General features: G+C 44.7%; 1 protein-coding gene across 1 annotated transcript in view; it reads right to left on the reverse strand.

The window, feature by feature from the left end:
* PTPRO (protein tyrosine phosphatase receptor type O) overlaps nucleotides 1-20,598 on the reverse strand; it is a 198,388-nt gene extending 177,790 nt beyond the window's left edge. Inside the window, exon 1 of the mRNA XM_063134522.1 lies at nucleotides 20,006-20,598. Coding sequence (XP_062990592.1) covers nucleotides 20,006-20,598 — 593 coding nt within the window. The remainder of the gene's footprint in view (nucleotides 1-20,005) is intronic.
* Nucleotides 20,599-23,250: the final 2,652 nt, after the last annotated feature.

Consider the following 23,250-nt stretch of genomic DNA (forward strand, 5'->3'; position numbering starts at 1 on the left):
CTCTAAGTTACCTGAGCATGTATGTGTGTTGACAAAACATCATTTTAAAAAATACCATCTTGATGTTAGCATACTTGCAATTGAATCAAGATTCCCTTTGTGTAGTGTTTATCAATGCATGTAAGTCTATGTGCATATTGATAAAACACTGCACCAACTGCAATCTTGACACACCTATATGTACAACCACATCAATATTGGTTTACGGCATGTTTTATTAGTGTACACAGTCATGTCAGTGATGTAGAAGGTGAAAAAAGACATGAAGGAATGGAAAGAATGGAAAGCTGAAGCCAAACTTTACAAGCACAGCACTCTGGACAAAATTCATAACTTTTTTGAAAAATGGGACAATGGACCACTCTTAATGCATATTGTTTAGTGAGATTTTATTAATGTACATAAGAACATTTTATTTATTTATTTATTTATTTATTACATTTCTATACCGCCCAATAGCCGGAGCTCTCTGGGCGGTTCACAAAAATTAAAACCATTCGAAGTATAAAACAACAGTATACAACAGTATAAAACCATAATATAAAATACAATATAAAAGCTCAACCAGATAAAAACAGCAGCAATGCAAAATTACAAATTTAAAACCATGTTATTTAAAATTTATAGATTGTTAAAATGTTGGGAGAATAAAAAGGTCTTCACCTGGCGTCTAAAAGCATATAATGTAGGTGCCAAGCGAACCTCCTTAGGGAGCTCATTCCACAGCCGGGGTGCCACAGCAGAGAAGGCCCTCCTCCTGGTAGCCACCTGCCTCACTTCCTTTGGCAGGGGCTCACGGAGAAGGACCCCTGAAGATGACCTTAGGGTCCGGGCAGGTACATATGGGAGGAGGCGTTCCTTCAGATAACCTGGCCCCAAACCGTTTAGGGCTTTAAATGTTAATACCAGCACTTTGAATTGGGCCCGGACCTGGACTGGCAGCCAATGAAGCTGGAAAAGGACTGGCGTAATGTGGTCTCGTCGGCCAGTCCCTGTTAGTAAGCGTGCTGCCCTGTTTTGCACCAGTTGAAGTTTCCGGACCGTTTTCAAAGGCAGCCCCACGTATAACGCATTGCAGTAATCCAAACGAGAGGTTATCAGAGCATGGATAACTGTAGCTAAGCTATCTCTGTCCAGATAAGGGCGCAGCTGGTATATCAGCCTGAGCTGATAAAAGGTGCTCTTTGCCACTGAGTTCACCTGTGCCTCAAGTGACAGTTCTGGATCCAAGAGCACCCCCAAACTACGGACCCGATCCTTTAGGGGGAGTGCAACCCCGTCCAGGACAGGGCAAATAATGGAAGAACATAGGAAGAGCCATGCTGAATCAGATCATGGGTCTATCTAGTCCAGCATTCTGTTCACACAGTGGCCAACCAGCTGTCTGTGGGTGCAACAGCAACCTCCTGCCCATGTTCCCTAGCAACTGGTGTACATAGGTCTACTGCCTCTGACACTGGACGTAGCACATAGCCATCAGGACTAGTAGCCATTGATAGCTTTGTCCTCCATAAATTTGTCTCACCCCCTTCTAAAGCCATCCAAATTGGTGGCCATCACTACATCTTGTGGTAGAGAATTCCATAGTTTCACTCTGCACTGTGTGAAGAAATACTTCCTTTTATCTGCCCTGAATCTCCCACCAATCAGCTTCCTGGGATGACCTGGGTTCTAGTATTATGAGAAAGGGAGAATCACCTTCTAAAATTCAGTTTTATGTATTTTACCATTTACTGTTGTTCCCCGCTTCGATCAAAATGGAGAGGCGGGTAAGAAATAAAAAATATTATTATTATTATTATTATTATTATTGGAAGGATTTAATAAATTATAAATACATTATTGAGTGCTGGGTTATCTGTTTATGAGTACCAAATTATCTGAAACAAGACCAGATCACTTAGCACTCTCTAATGTATTTATAATTTATTAAATCCTTCCAAGAATGCATATGAGTAACATCAAAATCCATTAATAAAATCAAAACATAATGGTCCAATCTGGAAATGAGGGTTTTCAATTATTCCCAGGGTCATTTTTAGAAGCCCCAAATCCTGCTGTACAAGTGATGGGTTTGCGAGCACACCAGAACCAGCAAAGGTGAAATAGCCTCATTGGCAGGGCCGGGCAAAGCTGGTAGTAGGCCTGGGCCAGATGGGAAATGTAGGCCCCATTTCAAACAGCTCATTAAGCATTTTTAATCAGTTCTAAATACATATGAACTAGAACAATTTATTAAAAAGGTAATGGCAAGCACTTTTATTCAAGATGTATATAAGACATCACCTTTTCACATTCAGAAATGCTTTGCGTGCTTTTCTTTGGGCAAATTCATCACCAACAACAGAAAAATCAAGCAACTTTGCCCAGGGGGACTCAGAGTAGGTCCCCTCAAAATCGTAGGCCCAATGCCCACTGCACACACACCCTCTGCCCAGCCCTGCTCATTGGATACTGCCCTTCGTTCCTAGGAACCTTGGTTTCCTGAGGAACCAACCCAAGGTCCCTCGCTGAGAAGGTTGGTAACAGTGTGGATAAATTGCTTATTCACACCATTATACATGCTTCTGAGGTGCCTTATTTCACTCTAAAAGAGTTCTGCTTTCCAAAGTGTAAACCATCTTGTATAGTTCCTTTAGAATTCTGAATGAAACCCGGAATGGATTTTCCTCCCCACTAATGAAAGTCACTAGCCTCTACTGTTCTATATACTGTTGCTAGAAAGAGCTGTGGAGAAGCGAAGGGGAATTGCGTGCACCAATTCTAGGAACATAGGAAGCTGCCTTTTACTGAACCAGACCATTGGTCAATCTAGCCCAATATTGTCGACACTGACTGGCAGCGGCTCTCCAGGGTTTCAGGCGGGATTCCTTTCCTCGCCCTACCTGGAAAAGCCAGGGATCGAACCGGTGACCTTCTGCATGTAAAGCATGTGCTCTATCATACTGAGCTATGGCTCCTCTAAATCACCACAACTGTACCAGTAAGTTCCTAATCTGTCAATGGTTATAAACAGCAAGGATATTCAGCAAGCAATTGTTAATTATTCCAAGGACATCTTCTGTGAAGACAGAGAAGAAAAAAATGTAGCAGGGAAGAAAATCAATATTAATGCACCACATTAAATTAGATCAACGCCGGATTGCCAAATACATTCTGCTCTGTACAGTATCCAGCGCATTTAATTTGTGACGAGCTTTTCTGAATAAATTAGCACCCTCACAGTAGAATTAATTAAATTGGTATTAAAAATACATTGACTGCTTAGTATTCTGCTGTGAGGGCGGGGGACCCATCCGTGAATACATTGGACCCTTAGGAATAGGAATGTCGTTAGGACTTACAGCAATTAAAGAATGCATGTGCACGCTTGGTGACATTCACAATAAAATCATTAAGTCACAGGGATCTCTTCATTAACTTGCTGCTACACTGGGGAAGCTTCACTGGATTTTGGACAACTGAGCCCCTGGTCAATCTCCTTGCAAGGTGTCGGTGGATCCCCTTAAAATCCCCATGGTTAGAAAAGCATGTCGCGCCCTTGACATGCAAGCTTTCTATCTGCAGAGAGGATGGCTATTATTTCTTTGCATGGAGAAGTCTTCAGGTCCAAGCACATGAATCTCCACCTGCACTCTGAAGCAGTAGAGGCCAGGGGCAAGTTTGCCACCTGAGAAATAGGGATCAAATGGGATATTCGGAATACAGCTTGGAAATACCGCCATCTCTTGTTAGATCAACAGCATAACTCTGGCTTGAACTTTTTTTGGGTGGGGGGAGATACTCCCACTCTTACGAATTGCCTTCCAAGTCTATTTAACTCAGCAATTGTGAGTTAAGGACACAAGCAGGGCATGACAGTGATGGCCCAGCACATCTCCTGGTGTGGATAAGGTCCACTTTGTTGTTTCTTTCCATTTGTTATGTATAATGCACCCGAGATAATGTAATACCCAACTGGGGTGATGTCACCACTTCACCTTAAAACAGGATCACACGTGCACTTAGCATTCGGGGGGGGGGAAATCACAGATTTTAGCACATGTGGGGGGTCAGGAGGCCAGTGCACAAACATTTCACTTCTGGCTACTGTCTGCATGTTGCAGTAAGAAACTGTAGGCGTGCAAGACCTCACAAATCACCTGGAGCTAGAATACAACACAGCCCCCCTCACACCTGCAAATGGCGGTGGGGGGAGGGAGGCAGCCTGATAGCAGAGTTGATATCAGAGGTGGCAGCATTAAAACAAAACAAGATCTCTTATGGGGGAAAGAAAGAAAGAAGCCGTGCTACAACTCCTGCCAATGGTGAGCCCTGTCTTTGAGAAACACTCGAGAATTTTTGCATCCTCTGGAGAACATCGGTGAAAAGTTGTCCCTCCAAATTTTCTGCCCGCAAATAAGGCGGAGCATTTCAAGGGACCACTTGCATTGTGCTCAGCTGTAATTGCAATGTTGCTCTTATCTGATTGCTGAAACAAGATGTCCAATGTTGGAGGCTGTTTCCCATGTTTCCATTCTTCAGTGTACATAATGATCATCCACAAACATTGACATCTTCTGTGGTGCTAAGCAGGAATCATAGAATCATAGAATAGTAGAGTTGGAAGGGGCCTATAAGGCCATCGAGTCCAACACCTTGCTCAATGTAGGAATCTACCTTAAAGCATCCCTGACAGATGGTTGACCAGCTGCCTCTTGAAGGCCTCTAGTGTGGGAGAGCCCACAACCTCCCTAGGTAAATTAGTTCCATTGTTGTACTGCTCTAACAGTCAGGAAGTTTTTCCTTATGTCCGTCTGGAATCTGGCTCGCTGTCACTTGAGCCCATTAGTTCATGTCCTACACTCTGGGATGACCGAGAAGAGATCTTGGCTCTCCTCTGTGTGACAACCTTTCAATCGGCCAATTATGCACCACCTCCACAGTCCTGGTCTGTGCCAAAGCTCAAACCAAGTGGGACTTTGGAAGGATTTTTATACGTGATTCCTCCTGGGACTACTTGCGGTTCTGCATGGCACCTTAATTCATCACACCTCTGGTGATAGTCTAAATCGCCAGTCTCCTGATGTTTAGACATTCTTTATCTCACTTAAAGTGAGTGGACAATAGCCAACCTAATACACAGAGAGACCCTCTTGCATTCCAGAGTTGTACCACCCTGAGTTGAGATGCAACCTTGAGAAACAGACTATCAAGCCAAGAAGTTGAAGGCTTTTAACCCTTCGAGTGACCTGATTTCAGGCATAAAAGAAGCAATTGTAACATGTGACACTTATCTATGGAATTCCCTGCCTCTGGAAATAAATAAATAAATAAAATCTCCTCGATATTACAATAGCTTTCCAGTGGATTTCCTCTACATGGCCGTAGACTTACGGTCATCCAAAGCAGAGCGAGAGGTGCAGCAGAGGCGATCAATGCCTCCTCCGGTGGTTTCACCCATCTGGTTCAGATATTGAGGAGAGGGTGGGACAGAAGCCATTCCCCCCTCCCCGCCCACTGGCACGCCTCTTTTCCCTTCCTTCTGAGTTCATCTTTGGATCTGAGGTTGGACTGCTGTCTCCGATCTCGGAGACAGGAATCCATACTATCCTATGCCTCCCCCTGGCAGACACAGTCTAGTTAGACTGTAAGCCTGAGGGCAGGGACTGTCTTTTTTGCTAACTAATTGTAAGCCGCTCTGAGAGCTTTTTTTGGCTGAGGAGCGGGGTAGAAGTATGATAAATAATAATAATAATAATAATAATAATAATAATAATAATAATAATAATAGCGGTCATAGAATTGCTTTCTAATGCATATTGTTCTCGTACATGTGCGTCCTTAGATATGTGTGGACAAGGACATGTAGTAACACAACACAGATGTAATGTCTACTGGTCACCAATGGGAGAACTGGCTATAACATCCTTCCCTGGCCCCTCATATCAATAGAGTAAATAAAAACCTCACCTCCCCCCTCCGCCACCCCATGAGATTCACATTGTAGCAGGGATTTCAATAAGCTTAAATAAAGCCCCTCAGAAAGGGAAAATCTGGTTTCATTCAATCAGCTGGAAAGAGCGGAAGCCTGAACGAGATTTCCTTTGAAAGCTTTGCAGCTTAAAATGTACTTTCACACTGAACACAAACATAGCCATTGTTTCCAGAGACAGCCTGGCAAATAAATGGATCTGAGTGACATTTTACCAAATATAATATAAATGATCGGTGTTATGTTTCTTGCTTTAAAAGAAGACAGAATTTTACTCACTTTTTGTAGACCTCAAATCACAGCTGTTTATTGAAAAACAAGCAAACAATAAATCAACAGGAACATGAAAGTAACAGCAGGAACAGTTGGAAGGTGGGTTCTTTAGCTCTAGTCCAAAATAGCGAAGAGTTAAAATTTAATCCTCTCATTTTTGGGATGTAAGAGAAAGACAAATCTAAAGGACCAAAGCAAAGCATCTGCTCGGGAAGTTATAAAACAGAATGTGGGGGTAAGAATCGTGACATTTCTTTGCATGGGTTTTCACATGTGTGATGCGCATTTGGAAACATACATTTTGGTGCTGAATTTTATGACCATAGAGGCTTTCTCTGAAACATTGGGAGATCCTTGAAAGCTCATATGAATCCATTTTAATTGCACTGCTTGATGCAAACAATATGCTTAATGTAGACTGGTTGCATGTCACTGCAGAGTTTGTGTTAAAATTAATCCTCTTTAAGAGATTTCTCCATGAAACAGATGCTATCAACGAAGCTTAGCAGAAACATTAAGATGCATTCCGAGCAACTTTTTCATCTCTCAGAAACTGTAATCAGACTGTCTAGACCAAGGCTGGGGAACCAATGATCCTCCAAATGATGCTGGACTCCAACTCCCATCAGCCCCACCCAACAAAGACGATGGTCAGTGATCCTGGGAACTGGTGTGCAGCAGCATCTGAGATGGACACAGATTCCCCAACCCTGACCAAGACAATCCTTCCCCAACTGGTGTCCTTCAGATGTGTTGTACTACAAAGTCCCATCATCCCCAGCCATGAGAGTCACCAGCTGTGCTGACTATGGGTGATGAGTGTTGTAGTCCCACCCATATGGAGAGTGCCAGGTTGGGGGAAGATGCTCTGGATCAGGGGTCCCTCATGGGGCACCCATGGGCGCCATGATGCCTGCAGGTTCCTTCAAGGATGCCCATGACACTCTACATTCCCTGCCCCCTTAAAAAAAGGTTTTAATAAAAAAAAAATTGGGAAATGTTAGGGCATTTTCTCTTCCTTTCTTGCCTTGCTATTTCTATCCCCCATCTCTTCAGCTCACTGTTTCTCCCCCTCTTAGCCTCTAGTGTTGCTCTTTGCCTACCCTCTTTGCCTTGCTGGGAAGTTCCCCAAAAGTTAAGGAGAGCCATCACGGGAGAACGTGTGTCCCCTGACGGCGCTTCCGCATATGGATCAGGAGAAGTGGGCGGGGATACATGGCTACGAATCTGGAGGGATGCACATGAATGCAAAATCACAGCTACGGATGGAGTGGATAGGAGGTCCAGCGATTATGCAATGCTGTGCAAAGATATGTTTGTGTTAAAAAAAATATATACAGACGGCTGGCGCCACAACATGCTGATAACCAATCAAACACTGTGCCAAAAATGGCGGACAGCCCACTTCCTCACACCTCCGAAACTGCTAGATACACACCCCTGACAGTGGGTTGGCTGTTTGCCGAGCCGGGAACTCACTCCGAACAGCAACAGCTTCGCGAAGGGGCGGCGCACCATCTGCAGACTTTGAGATTGTAGCGAGATCCCTGGAAAAACCATGACAAATCTGGTAAGCGATATTCCTGAATAACTATGGGGTGGACCCGAGATCACCACGGGATCAGCTGTCCGTCATGTGGCCTGGTAGGGCTCGAATTCGATATTATTCAGGAATAAACAGCTGGTGTAGACACAGCCCGGATATTGATTAGCTGCCTCAAAACATAGCATTGACTTGTCGTAGGAAACAGAAGACTATTTGGGATTTCCCAGGTGGCCACTCCCACTTTCCCTGACTCCACCCCTTCCCCCTCAGCCACCAGTCATTGGGCAGTTTCCTGGCTCTTGTGCAGTAGTAACTCAACCCCATTCTTAAAAGCTGAAATGCCTCTCTTAAGACTTCATTTCTGGCAACAAGATCTTTAAGCCAGAATATGCTGGCACTTTTGGTGTCTTCTTGATCTGCATCTGGGATGCAGCCCCTGAAAGCTTCTCGGAGATGAAATTTGGTCCTTGTAAAATCCGTTCCATCTGTATTTCGCATATCACCAGGTGTCTTCTTTTTCTCTCTGTCATCCACTCATTGATGGAATCAGATTTTTTTCTAATTTCCAGAATTTGTGCAAATTCACATTTGCACAAATTTTCACTTTTGAAAATGCATAAAATGCGCAAATCCTATCCCCACCCAATGCACACTGTCATGCTTTAGCCTGTGGGGAAAACATGCGTTTTTCAGCCAGTGTTTTTCTTTTAATTTTACTTATTTTTCTACCACTAAAAATTCTGAATAATAATGATGATGATGATGATGATGTCTGTGGAATCCATGCAACTCAAGAAAACCTGGTCCACTGCAAAATCCATGGGTTGGACTGATAGTATTCCAAACTCATTTGATTCTGTTGCAGGTTTCTCCATCACCCCTAGGTCCTTGGGTAGAAAGAAGTTTTGCTCCCCTCTCTCACGGTATGCTCTTAACTTGAATGCCTCAAAGAGAAACTGAAAATTGATGGAAGGAACAAACTTTCATTGCTCCAGATTGTTATTCTGATTGGCTCATGAGCACTTGATGAACATTTCATGAGGAAAAAATGGGCCTGTAGGTGGTGCTATCAAACTACTTTTCTATCAAGCAGCAGGCACTGATGCTATCACTGAAGTACATGGAACCTGACTGTCTCCTTACGCAGTGCGCCTTTGCCTGGGGAGGATGGAGAAATCTGAAACTGAATCGAATGAGTTCAGATTACTATGAATCTGACTCACAGATTCCACAGTGGGCTGACTGGCTTTTCCCAAGTCACACAGACTCTACAGACCTGTGGACCCCTTTTTTACTTTCCAGAATTTTACACAAATTTAATCATAGAAAAAATAGGAATAACAACAACAACAACAACAACAACAAAAACAAGCCAAAATGTGTATTTTCCCCATAGGCTAAAAGTTAATAAAAACAGAAAGGTGCTGTGTTTGCATCTTTGGGGTGGGATTTGTGCATTTGTTGGGATTTGCACAGTATTATTATTATTATTATTATTATTATTATTATTATTATTATTTATATAGCACCATCAATGTACATGGTGCTGTACAGAGTAAAACAGTAAATAGCAAGACAGGTTTAGGATTAGACAAATGAATGGAGGAAAAGGTCTATCAGTAGTCATGATGTCCATATGCAGCTTCCAGGTTTCAGAAGCAGCATGTCTCTTCGGATCATTTGCTGGGAGATGGCAGAAGGCCATGGACTAGCCTTCGTGTCCTGATTCGTGGGCTTCCCAGTGGTATCTGGTTGGTCGTGGCGGGTAACAGAGTACCAGACCGGATCAACTCTTGGCCTGTTCCAGCACGGTTCTTCTTAGGTCATTATGTTTTGAGGGATGTTTGGTTTGATCTAGCAGGCCCTTCCTTTGTTCTTAACTATTGGTTATATTCATACCCCACACTTCCTCCAAGGAGCTCAAATTGGCTGGATCATGACTCCCAAGCAGAATGCCATTCAGGAAGCTTAAAGCCAAACCCCTGTTCCAGAATCGACACACAGCAACATCTCAATGGGGTCCACCAGCATTGAAACCTGCCCTGGTCTTTTCTCAACAGGTTCACCTGGCAGCAGCAATGGCAGGCAAGCACTTTAATTTTCCACAATGCCCTAGAGCAGGAGAGCCCCAGGAGGTATTTTTGCCACATCTGGACTGCCCCGTAGGCCACACTCCATGGGGCACTGAAAAATAGAATGCTCGTTTCCTGCCAACTTTTGGAAACAAACTACTAAGGAAGCCTAAAGCAGCCAAATTTCACTTGTTTTCATGTGAGATTTGGATGTTGGGGGCTTCTGTAGTGGTAGCAAAGTGCTATGGAGGCCCAAGGCAGCCAAATCTCATTTGAAAATGATGGCCATGAAAATTGGCCAATGCTTTTTTCTACCACCACCAAGAACTTCAGCAGCAGGAGTGCTGGGTGGGGCAGCAGGAGCATGTAGTTCACAGGTCATGTGTTGTCCACCCCTTCCTTCACTAGATCAATGATAACTCTGGGGCATTGTGGGAAATTAACACAGCTACCAAGCACTGCTACCACCAGGGAAGCTTGTGGCCAGGGACTAACCAACCTTGTATAGGTCACGCATTGCCAAGGGCCACCTCAAACTCAGAGCTGGCCTTCCCAGCTTTAGAGGATGGAGTCTATCCTGTTCCATTTTCATTATTCCTCAGATGTTATTTCATTCTTCTGAGAAGGAACTTCTGAATCCCCTGTTGTTTCAGTAGAAATTCAGTGGCAGCAACTCTTCTCTCCAACAGACAGCTTTGAGAATAGGCACAAGACACCTAAAGCCATTTTTTGCAGTGCATTTGAAGTCAAGAATTCTCCTACATGGCTTGGGACCACAATACCTGATAGAATGCCTCTCCCGACATGAACCTACCCACACACTGTGCTCAATATCCAAGGTCCTCCTCCGGGTGCCTTCTCCGAGGGAAGCTCGGAAGACAGCAACAAGAGAGAGGGCCTTTTCTGTGGTGGCCCCCAATTGCATAACATTCTCCCTGACGAGGCCCACCTGGTGCCGACATTGTTATCTTTTTGGTGCCAGGTCAAGACTTTTCTCTTCTCCCAGGCATTTAGCAATATGTAATTAGCCTGGGTTTGTTTTTGTATGTTTTTGTAGTTTTAAATTGTATGTTTTTGTGATTTTTAAATGTTTGTATATTGTTTTTAAGTGTTTTTATCCTATCTAACCTGCCCAGAGAGCCTATGCTATGGGGCGATATACAAATGTAATACATAATAATAATAATAATAATAATAACAACAACAACAACAATAATAATAATAATAATAATAATCTCTTCTTTCCACCAGTCTCTGTCAAGCGGATGCATTGAACAGACGAATGTTCATCGCATGAGTTCCAAGCAGCTATCCATCAGCAAAATGTTCACCTTATTAGCTTGCTTTTCCCATGAGGCGTGACTGATGGGCAGTCAAATTAAGCTAAAGTGAAGTGCCTTTTTAATTTCCTTGGCCATGAGGGAGAGAGAGAGGAAGTTCAGTTGGATGGATGGCAATTACCAGATGTTGCAACAAAAAGAAAAGAGAGAGAGAGAGAGAAATTAAAATCTGGTCATATGTTAGAATCAGTGCAGTGACTTTTCTTGTAAATTTGAACAGGTTGGTTTGGGTCTTATCCTCCGGAGCAGACTTCCCCAACCCAGTGTTCTCCAGATGTGTTGTATCAGAGTTCTAATCAAACCCATCTGGAGGGCCCCAGATGTGTTGGACTGCTCTGGAGCAACAGAGAACAAATTTGCCCCATCAGTTATGTCACAACCCTTTGACCATGGTGATCGTATCACCTCTCCGTCATCTCTTCTCTAGGCCAAATGTACCCAACTCCTTCCACCTTTCCTCATAAGATGTGGTCTCCAGGCCTGTCACCACCTGCTTTGTGGCCCTCTTCAGGATTTCTCTGGGAGCTTCATTTTAATTTGTATAGGCCCTTAGGGAGACCATATGAAAAGAAGGACAGGGCTCCTGTATCTTTAACAGTTGCATAGAAAAGGGAATTTCAGCAGGTGTCATTTGTATATATGGAGAACCTGGTGAAATTCCCTCTTCATCACAGCAGTTAAAGGTGCAGGAGCTACGTATACTAGAGTGATCGGACACAAAAGTGGGCAGGGCACCTGAAGCTTCCTGCTGAAATTCCCTTTTCACTACAATTTTTAAAAATACAGGAGCCCTGTCCTCCTTTTCATATGGTCACACTAGTATAGGCTAGACATAACGACTCAAGCGATAAGAAACCAAAAATCCACACGACTGCATTGCCATGTCCGCAGCATTATGGAAACTAACTTGGCTGCCTGCCGATACCGCTACTTATGACCAGGGGCCCATCATTCTACATCATAAGAACATAAGAAGAGCCCTGCTGGATCAGACCAAGGGTCCAACTTGTCCAGCCTCTCTGTTCCCACAGTGGCCAACAAGGTGTCAACCAGGGACCCACAAGTAGGACATGGTGCAACAGCACCATCCCACCCATGTTCCCCAGTAACTGGTGTATACAGGCTTACTGCCTCTGATACTGGAATTAGCACATAATTTAGTTTACTAACAGTGCAATTGTAGACATATTTACTCAGAAGAAACTCTCATTGAGTTCAATGGGGCAACTGCCAGGCAAGTGGCTATAGGATTGCAACCTTAATTGTACTTAGTAACCCTGGTAGCGTGAAGTTCCTCCTACCCTGATATGACATCTGATGCACTCTCCACAGCCAACCCAGCTGTTTGTCTCTTGTTGCTGTTACAATAATTTTCACTACTCTGTGACTGATCCTTCCACCAGCAGTACCCAGTTCCAGTGTGCAATGAAGTCAGGCTTTTGCTAGGGGCCCTGAGACTGAGAAAGAGCCCACTACTCCCAACAGTGCTGCCATTCTCACCTAGCATCATCCCCCAAGAAAAGTAGAGCAGGGAGATGTTCAGACAACACACTAACCCACACTCAGTGGTTCAGTGTGGGCTGTTGTTGAACCTTAGATATTTTGTTGAACCGTGGAATAGCATGTCGTCTTGTTTTTTTCAAACAAGCCATCTGGTGAACCCATGGTTTGTTGTTCAGTTGTTCAGGGTGGTTTATAAGCTACAGTGCATGGTTAACAAGTCACCCTGCCTGAGTTCACACAACACACTAAACTACAGTTCAACAAACAACCTACGGTTCATTGAACTACCCACACTCAACCACTGTTATCGCATGGTGTGAACCCAGCCAATGTGTGAGCATATGAAGCCACCTTCCTCACTTTGGATAGCTCCTTTAGAATTCTGAGTGGTCCTGACTGAAGCCCAGAGTGGATTCACCACCCCAGTAACATCGGAGCCACCAGACTCCACTGATTTTGTACTTTTTAGCAGAATCCACACTACTGCTTTATAGCAGTATTGAAGTGCACTGACAACTACTGGGGCCCGTGACACATCCACATCAAGCAGGATATAACACTATGACAGCGGTATGAAAGCGGTATATAGTATGTGTCAATGGGTCCCAACAGTTGTCAGGGCACTTCAATACTGCTGTAAAGCAGTAGTGTGGCTCCTGCCTCTATACGCTTTCGTACCACTTTCATAGCGCAATATCCTACTTGGTGTAGATCTGGCCTTTGTGCCTACTGACAGTATCAAATAAGGATGCTTCAAAAATACAATATATTTCCATATAGGCTCATTTTTTCGCCATCATATATTGATGTGGCTATAGGAGATTGGGACCTTAGGTCAGTGGTGAAATACATGTTTTGCAGGCAGAATAATATCCCCAGTTGAGTCCTTGACATCTCTCGATCATAGGTGTGCGCAGCACATTTCATTAGGATGTGCACCCAGGGAATTGTTTCTTTTTAAAAGGTGAATACTCAGTCATAAGTATCATAAGCTCCAGCAGAGGCCTGGTGGTTGAGGGGGTGCGGCTCCCGGCAGAGAGATTTCTTTTCTTTTCAAAGTGCTGGTATTAACATTTATAGCCCTAAACAGCTTGGGGCCAGGCTATCTGAAGGAACGCCTCTTCCCGTATGTACCTGCCCGGACACTAAGGTCATCCTCAGGGGTCCTTCTCCGCGAGCCCCTGCCAAAGGAAGTGAGGCAGGGGGCTACCAGGGGGAGGGCCTTCTCTGCTGTGGCACCCTAGCTGTGGAATGAGCTCCCTAAGGAGGTTCGCTTGGCACCTACATTATATGCTTTTAGACACCAGGTGAAGACTTTTTTATTCTCCCAACATTTTAACAGTCTATAAAAAAATTTGAACTTGGTGTTTTAAATTTGTAATTTTGCATTGCTGCTGGTTTTATCTGGTTGAGCTTTTATATTGTATTTTATAGTATGGTTTTATACTGTTGTTTTATACTTTGAATGTTTTTAATTTTTGTGAACCGCCCAGAGAGCTCCGGCTATTGGTATAGAAATGTAATAAATAAATAAACAAATAAATAAATTTCCCCTCCCGCTTCCAAGAGCAGCAGTGTTCTCTCCGGGCTCAGCAGTTTTTCAGTGCAGTGGTAGAGCCACTGGAGAGCAGCCAGAGAACCACTCCCACTGCATCTGGATCCTCCTCTGGATCCCTACTCAATGCCCCCCTTAATTTGGTGCTTATTGCTCAAGACATTATGGTGTGCCTGGGCAGACCAGGCACACCCCATGCACATGCCTATGCTCTCGTTAAAAGGATCACATGGGAAATGATAGACAGGATCTCTCTCTCTCTCTCTCTCTCTCTCTCTCTCTCTCTCTCTCTCTCTCTCTCTCTCTCTCTCCCTGAGACTCTGAGGAGCAGCTACTGCTCGAGGAGATGATACAAAAGGATACGATACTAACAATTCATTTAAGAAGATCAAACAGGGTGCTTGGACTGAGCTCCTTTCTTTGCCTTGAAAAGAAGCCCATTTTCAATTGGTTGTTATTGCTCAGGGTTTATTTTTTAATTTCAGGCCCTCTCTTAGAACAGAGGTGACGCCTGCGAGAAGAAGGAAATCGATATCGGCCAGTGGAGATTTTCTGGTGAATTGTTCACGGAATCCACAAGAGGTCTGCTTTGATGCAGGCCTGAAAATTGTAGGATGAGTCAAACTCCAATGGGAGGACTAGAATTTATGTTGAAATTCAGTGACTATTCGCTTTCTGTGGTGGTCATTAGGCATTGAACTGGAACACACACAGCCCTCAACCCATCCCCAATATTGCACCCCGTGAAAGCCCAGTCCCTGAAATAAATCCCCCCTTTAAATAGCAGATGTTAGAAAGCATGAGGTTCAAGGTTTGGCAGGTCGTTGTAGAATAATAAAATTCAACCTTTACACCCACTTACACAGCCTCCTCTGTACTTGGGCGCTGTGTAAGGTTTTCCCCATCTCCCATATATTTCATTTACTCCCTTCTTCCATGTGTGAATCAGCCCAAGCACAACACAGAGAACAAATGCCCTCCTTCCTTTCTGTCTAGGTCTTGCACGATATTCTTGCCCAAGCCGATCCAGCATTGCCTTTCCTTCACAAAAGCGATGCTGGTTTTCAGCATTCCATGACTGACCCTTCCCCACAACTGTTAGAATATTTGTAACGATTCTGTGACATCAGCGCAGTACATCCAATAGCTAGTCAGGGCAGGAGTTCAGCATGTGGACAAATGACAATCTGTAGCCAATTTTTAGCATGTTTAAAATATATAATTCCCTCTAATATCAAACTTCGGGGTGGGAACAAGCCGCCTTGAGTCCCAGTATTGGGGAAAAGGAATAATAATAATAATAATAATAATAATAATAATAATAATAATAATAATAATAATAGCTTTGAAAGTGAAATGGGACCACTTAAACATATGGTAGTGGTTTATGCAGATTTGGGGAATCTCCAGGTAAAGAGACAATTAAATTAGTTAGAAAATTAAAATATTCCCCTTCCTGCAATATCTGGGGAGATTTACAGAAAGAGGGAAGTAAAAAAATGACACCTCTTTCCTTTGCCACTCTCCAGAACACACACACACACACACACAGATGGGGAATAAAAAAGTGAGCACACTTCGCAACATCTTGTTGTGAATCCCTGCTTGTAGAAAGAGTGTCATTTCCCCCCTTCCTTTAAAGCTTGGGGAATGCAATGCAGAATTGCTTTCTTGCACAAGTGATAGAGAGAGTGGAAATGTTAGATCGGATTCCTTTTTCCTCCCTGTTGGCCCAGAGGAACCTGTATGCGCTGAACTGCTGATTCCATTCTTCAAAGACACTTCATAAAGTGGATGTATTGTCAAGGCAGGAGGCCCAACCTGCAAATGCACAAAAAACTAATGTTGCATTTGGAACGATGCCTGACCCATCAAGGTAACTTTCAATAGGATATTTTAGCTACATGTATTGTTCTTTAAAAAGGGCAATTTGCATATGTAGAGTTGCGTAATGAAGGCCCATACTAAATATAAGGGGGAAAGATGAGACATTATCAACATGACCTAGGGACCACATCCCACAGGACTGTGTTTAATAGCTGACATGCAATGGTTAGCATATGCAGTAACAAACACCGTTGCATGTCAGCTGTCAAATAAAGCAGCTGAAAACAAGAATATGTGGTGTTTGGCATAACAGTATTTCAATAGTATTTGATAGATGGCATGCAATAGTTCCTGTCAACCATGGTATTAGTTTTTGATAGATGGCTTACATGCATTGGCCTTTTACATCTGATAATATTTGCCAAGCTGACAGCTTATGGGCACTATCCCACTCGGACATTGTGCAAGCAACCCCTCCTGCCAATTCTGTTGTGCAAGCGGGACCCAGCACTTGTACAACAGAGATCTATCATGACATTTCTCATAGGAAGCCCCCAAATGAGTGGAAACACTCATTTGGGGCAGGTCAGGAGAGCTCCCACTGACCTGTCCCATTCCATAAATTAGCATTTCTGCTCCTTTCCGGTTGCTTTTGGAAGCATTAAATCTGTTATGCAAGTGGTGGGTCTCGCTTACAGAACAGAATTGGTGGGCATGCAGCACCCCTCTGTTTATTGCTCTATGAGTTTTCATTCATATTTGACACCGGCTTCAATCAAAATATTTGAGAGGGTCCAGTAAATACAAAGTGTTCTGTGCTAAACACAGCGGTAAAATTCCAGGCATTAATTTTTATTTCAAATTCAGAGGTTTGCATCCAAAGTTGGATGAAATGTGAAATGTATTGAACTTGCTGGGAACAGCTTCAATTTAAAGACATTTAGGACTGAGCTGCAGATATATTTGAGAATACAGCTCAAATGAATCTTTATCAAGGTGTTGTTCTATAAAAGAGAAACGCACTGCATTGCTGAGCAATAAAAACAAACACACTGTAACACTATTTTTCATAGACTGGGCACTAAAGACTATTTTCTATGGCTTTTAAACACTATTGTTCCACCAAGAGTCAGACAAAAGGAATGTTATGATGACAGTGACAGATGAAATGGCTCAGTTTTAGATTGGTGAAGAAACTTCCCCTGGAGATGAGTTGGAAAGCATTTTCCTGTTAGCTTGTTGATGGATCATTGAGGGTCTGTTCCCGTTGCAAGACAGACAATAAAAAATAGTTGGATTGGGTGGGGAAATTGTGATAAACTCAACATTTTCTGTTAACCTTATATGCAGTAGTTTTAAAGCTATGGGTCATGGTTTAACCTATAGGAAACCTTTGAAAACTAAGGTGTACAAAATTATGCATGGTGTAATGAAAGTGAATAAAAGTTTTTCTTACTCTCATAGTACTAGAAACTAGGGTTGTCCAATGAAACTGAGTGGTGGGAGATTCAGGACAGATGAAAGAACATAAGAAGAGCCATGGTGGTTCAGATTGAGAGTCCGTCTAGTCCAGCACTCTGCTCACACAATGGCCAACCCGCTGTTGACCTGGGACTAACAAAGCAGGACATGGTGCAACAGCAGCAGCACAATGGGTTTGGAAATACCTCTTCACATGGTGCATAAACTATGGAATTTGCAACCACAAGATGTGGTGATGACCACCAGTTTGGTTGGTTTTAAAAGGGGATTGAATAAATTCCTGGAGGAGAAGGCTATCAATGCCTCCTAGTCCTGATGGCTAAGTGCAACCTCCATTATCAGAGGCAGTAAGCCTATAGACACCAGTTGCTGGGGAACATGGGTGGGAGGGTGCTATTGCACCATGTCCTACTTGTGGGTTTCCCATGAGCAGCTGGATGGCCACCATATGAACAGAATGCTGACCTAGATGGACCCTTGGTATAGTCCACCATGGCTCTTGTTATGTTCTTCCTCTTCTCCCTCCCCATTTCCTCTGGTTTGCTAAATTAGGGTTCACAATGATAACACCACAAATTCATCACATTTTAGAATCGGAAGGGACCCTAGCCTTCCCCCCACCCCATCCATGTTCAATGAAGGATCTGCTGCCCAATGAAGACTGAACATGCTTAGAGACTGTTGGGGTGGGAGATGGAAAAGTGGAGAGGGGGACAGGAAATGGAATGGAGTGATTAATATCCTGAACAGCAGCGCTCCAAACTGCAACGCTTTGTTGCAGACCCTTGCTTGTATTAACCTGTTGCTGTTTTACATTTCAGTTTAATGGGTCTTCATTCAATACTGCATGATGCCCTTCTGTTCCATATTTCTGGGGCATCTTTTGTGTGTGTGTGTGTGTGTTCGATTAATATTGTATGGGAAGTATTCTATTATGATATAGGCCATAGCTAGACCTAAGGTTTATCCCAGGATTGTCCTGGGGTCAAACCTGTTCATCTAAGTGCCACACAGGGCATCCAGTGCTCAGGCAGGGGTGAACCCTGGATGATCCCAGGATAAACCTTAGGTCTAGCTGTGGCCTTAGTCAGTAAATTGAGTGGGTGAATGAATTAAAACTATTTAATTGAAAAGGTACCCCCATTTAATCAATCACCAGATTCCCCCCCATCTGCCCCCTCCCCAGATTTTGTAAGTCTTCAATGCAAGGACTTACAAAAAGTGCAGATGTTGAGTACCATCTTAAGAAAGGCTTCTCTCTCTCTCTCTCTCTCTCTCTCTCTCTCTCTCTCATTTTCTCTTCCTTGATTCTGTTTTCTTTCTAAACATCCAGAGGACTGCACCCTTAGATAATTCAAATAAGACTATTAACTTCAATATTTTAATGCTTTTATATTTTTATTATTGCATTAATTGTATTAGTTTTTTATGTTGTTTGCGGTATTTATGGTTATAAATCATTTGCCAGTTGGATAGTATATAAATTTTGATGATGATGATGACGATGATGACGACGATGATGATAGTTATGATGACAGCAAACCTATGTCTCCTTTCTGGGGAACATGTCCCCGTTCACTCATTGAGATTTACTTCTGTGTCAAGATGCATAGGATTGCTTCTAACCAGGCTTTCAATATTTGAACAGGTGGTATGTAGACGCCACTTATGAATGGACACTTATATGGATATTTGGTCCTCTTTTGTTGATATCTATGTGTAATTCTTAGAAAGCTATATGCATGCATTGAAACTGATACATTTAAATCGATGCAGCTACAGATTTTTTTCTCCTTCTTCTCTGGTTTTATTTATTTATTTATTTATTACACTTATATACCGCCCCCATAGCCAGGGCTCTCTGGGCGGTTCACAGAAATTCTAAAATTAAGATAAAAACAAGTATACAAAATTTTACATTCTAAAACCCAGAACATACACACATAAAGCATTAAAAACCGTTTAAAAAAAACTAAACATGTGGGTGATTAAGATGTGCCACCATATGCCTGGGCAAAGAGGAAAGTCTTAACCTGGTGCCGGAAAGATAGCAGCGTTGGTGCCAGGCGAGCCTCGTCAGGGAGATCTTTCCACAGTCTAGGGGCCACCACCGAAAAGGCCCTGTCCCTCGTTGCCACACTCCGAGCCTTTCTCAGAGTAGGCACCCGGAGGAGGACCTTAGATGTTGAACGTAGTGACCGGGTATATGTCGGGAGAGGCATTCCGTCAGGTATTGTGGTCCCAAGCTGTGTTTTGGTTTTGGTTTGTTGAAATTTCACAATAAAAACAGAGGAGGAGGAGGAGGAGGAGGAGGATGCATAGGATGGTGCACACTGTATAGATGAGAAGAATCCCTCGTTCTAATGGGGGCGGGGGAAGCCGCCTCGTTCCTTCCCCGTGTATCGCAGCCATGCGCGCCCAACGGGCAGGCACCGTCTCAATAGCACAGGCATTTCGTCGCGCGGGTCCGTCCGCGGCCGCCCGCTCCCGCTCCCGGAGGCGACAAGCGACGCTGCAGCCCAGCCACGCTCCGCCTTGACGGCCTCCAGGGGGCGCCGCAGAGCTACCTCTTTAAAAGAGCCGGCGCGAGAGCGCGAGAGCGCGGCCGCGTGGGATCGCCGCTGCCTACCAGGGAAGCCGCGTCGAGCCGGGCTCCTCGCGCTCCGCGAAGCCCCCGCCGCGCATTTTGCAGCAGCCTCTCTCTGGCGCGCGCGCTGCCTGCCGCTGCAGCCTGCCGGGACGCGGCTCCAGGCGCCCATGGCTCCGCTGCTGAGCCGGCATCGCTGATCCCCGCCCGGAGCCAAGAAGCGGGCGGATTTGCGGAAGGGAGGCGCTCGCCGGCGGAGAGGGGGTGAGTAGGGCTGCTGGGGGAGCGGACGGCGGCGGGGATGGAGCAGCGCGCCTTCTCCGATCCGGCGCGCTGCTGCGGCAGGAGGACAAGAAGCGAGTCCTGCCGCCGCGCCCTGGATCCGGGCAGGGGGATCCGTCGAAGGGGCAGGCGGGATGGTTGGGGTTGCCCTTGGCATTGGGTCTCAAGGAGGAGGCAGTGGGGCGCCGTGGTGGAGAGCGATGGACCGGGTTTTTCTGGTCCCCAATCGGCTCCCGGGATGACTTCGAGCCAGTCGCTGACCTGCCTCCAGTAGAGGTTAGTGGCTCCGAGGACGGTGGGGCGGTGAATCCGCTCCGGGTTTCAGTCGGAACTCTATTGGGACTCTCCCATTAGAGAGTGCACCTTGGATAGCTCCTTTAGAGTTCTCACTGGTTTTGACTGAAACCCGGAGCGGATTAACTGCCCGACTGACATCGGAGCCACCAGCCTCCACTGCCTACCTCACAGGGTTGTTGTGAGGCTAAAACGGAGAACAGGAGGACCATGTAAGCAGCTTGGGTGCCTTGCGAGAGGGGGGCGGGGAAGTGTAATAAGAAGGAAGAGGACATCTCCTGGGATGGTCAGGTTTGACCCGAGAGAGTGGCGGGGAAGAATAAGTCGTTATGCCACTCCTTGGCTTTTGCCCTATAGGGCTGACTCCCTGCGAAAGAAATTGAAAATAGTGTAAGCCGATCCGTGTCTACTCGGAAGTAAGCCCCGTTGAGTTCAGTGGGAAATGCTCTCAGGGAAGCCAGCACAGGATTGCAACCCGAGAGCCCAGCAGGAAAGAGAGGGTGCCCTGTGTGGGCGTGTATGTTTTGAATCTTGTTCGCCCCGAGGTGGAAAAGGTTCAGGAAAGGAATTCCAGCCTTCGCCTCTGTTCCAGAAAACACAGGGCGCCCTGCTGTGGTGGCACCTTAAGGACAAGTGGATTTATTGCAGGGGAGGAAAAACTTTCCAGGTTCTGAAAAAGTGGGCGCTTAACATTTATGGACGGCTGTTGGTGTATAACAGAGAAGCGCAACTTGTGACTCTCCAGACATTATTGGACTCCAAGTCCCATCATCTGTGACCCTTGGCCATGATGGGTAGGGCTAATGGGAGGTACAGTCCAACAACATCTAGAGGGGCTGCAGGTTATCCATCACTGGTCTATATTATAGTCAGTATAAAGTGTCGCCCTTCCAGTTTAGCAACAGATCTGACCTCTTTGTGGCTTGCAAAATCAGTCCTGAAAACGGAGGTGACCGGACGGTTTAGGTATCTTGCATTCTTAATTCTTCGAAACTCCCCTCTCCCACCTCAGCTGTGGCATAGCAGTTTGAGGGCTTGGATGGAGGAGACTGAGTTTCAAGTCTCCGTGAAGCTCACTGGGTGTCTTTGGGCTGGCCTCTGTCTCTTCAACTAACCCACCTTGCAGGGTTGTTGTAAAGATAAAAAAAGGGAAGGGGAAGGAGATGGCTGCACTGAATGTCTTTTGAGGAAGGCTGGGATATGCATAATGAACTCTGTAATATGCTAAGATATTCTGCAAATATCCTTTATTTTATTTTATTTCTGATATTCACTTATTTAATCACATTATTGAAACCTGGCCATTATATCTAGCTCTGGCCAGGGCTTAATTTACCAATGGTCTTGATCAAAACTGCATAGAAGCCATATCTTCTTGCCACAAACCTGCCCACCTCAAATGCAGATGTTTGGGGATCGGCTGTGGTTAACTCAGCAGTGTGAGAAAGGCACTCTGCACATGCTTAAAGGGCACTGACCTTTTTTCTTACATCGTGTATTCCCCAGATGAGCCTTGAGTTATTGAAAACAAGTTATTTTTAGGTAGAGCACTGGCTCAAAGTAATTCCTGAAGAGAACCATATTTTAGTTTTGTGTGTGCTACTATTTCCTAGTTTGCTACCATGGATTGTTCATCTGTAGCCATTTCTTTGAGGATGGCATTTGTTGGGATGGATCAATCCCAGGGGCTCTCAGTTGCTGACCCCTGATCTACAGCCTAGGATCATAGAATCATAGAATAGTAGAGTTGGAAGGGGCCTAAAAGGCCATCGAGTCCAACCCCCTGCTCAATGCAGGAATCCACCTCAAAGCATCCCTGACAGATGGCTGCCCAGCTGCTTCTTGAATGCCTCTAGTGTGGGACAACCCACAACCTCCCTAGGTAACTGGTTCCATTGTCGTACTGCTCTAACAGTCAGAAGTTTTTCCTGATGTCCAGACGGAATCTGGCTTCCTGTAACTGGAGCCCATTATTCTGTGTCCTGCACTCTGGGAGGATCAAGAAGAGATCCCGGGCCCCCTCAGTGTGACAACCTTTCAAATGTTTGAAGACTGCTACCATGTCTCCCCTCAGTTGTCTCTTCTCCAGGCTAAACATGCCCAGTTCTTTCAGTCTCTCCTCATAGGGCTTTGTTTCCAGACCCCTGATCATCCTCATTGCCCTCCTCTGAACACGCTCCAGCTTGTCTGCATCCTACTTGAAGTGGGGTGAGGTGGAGGTAAAACCAACCAATCAGAATTGCCTCCACCATGACACCTCACTATTGCAGAAAGCCATGCTTCCCTGGTGCCTGAGCTATTGCAAAGAAACAAATAGCCACAGAAGCCAAGAGGGGTATTAGATCTGTAAGAATGTTTGTTGATGAAAGGCTTTAAACACGGCTTATGTTATTTATTTATTTATTTATTTAAGCATGAGAAACATCTCCCTGGAATTGGATAATCTTTTCCAAATATAATAGATGCAGAGCAATATTTATTACTAGGCCAGCTCCAGGCCATGGGAAGAGCTGCA

This window comes from Elgaria multicarinata, chromosome 9 (genome assembly GCF_023053635.1).
Source record: "Elgaria multicarinata webbii isolate HBS135686 ecotype San Diego chromosome 9, rElgMul1.1.pri, whole genome shotgun sequence".
Lineage (NCBI taxonomy): Eukaryota > Metazoa > Chordata > Lepidosauria > Squamata > Anguidae > Elgaria > Elgaria multicarinata.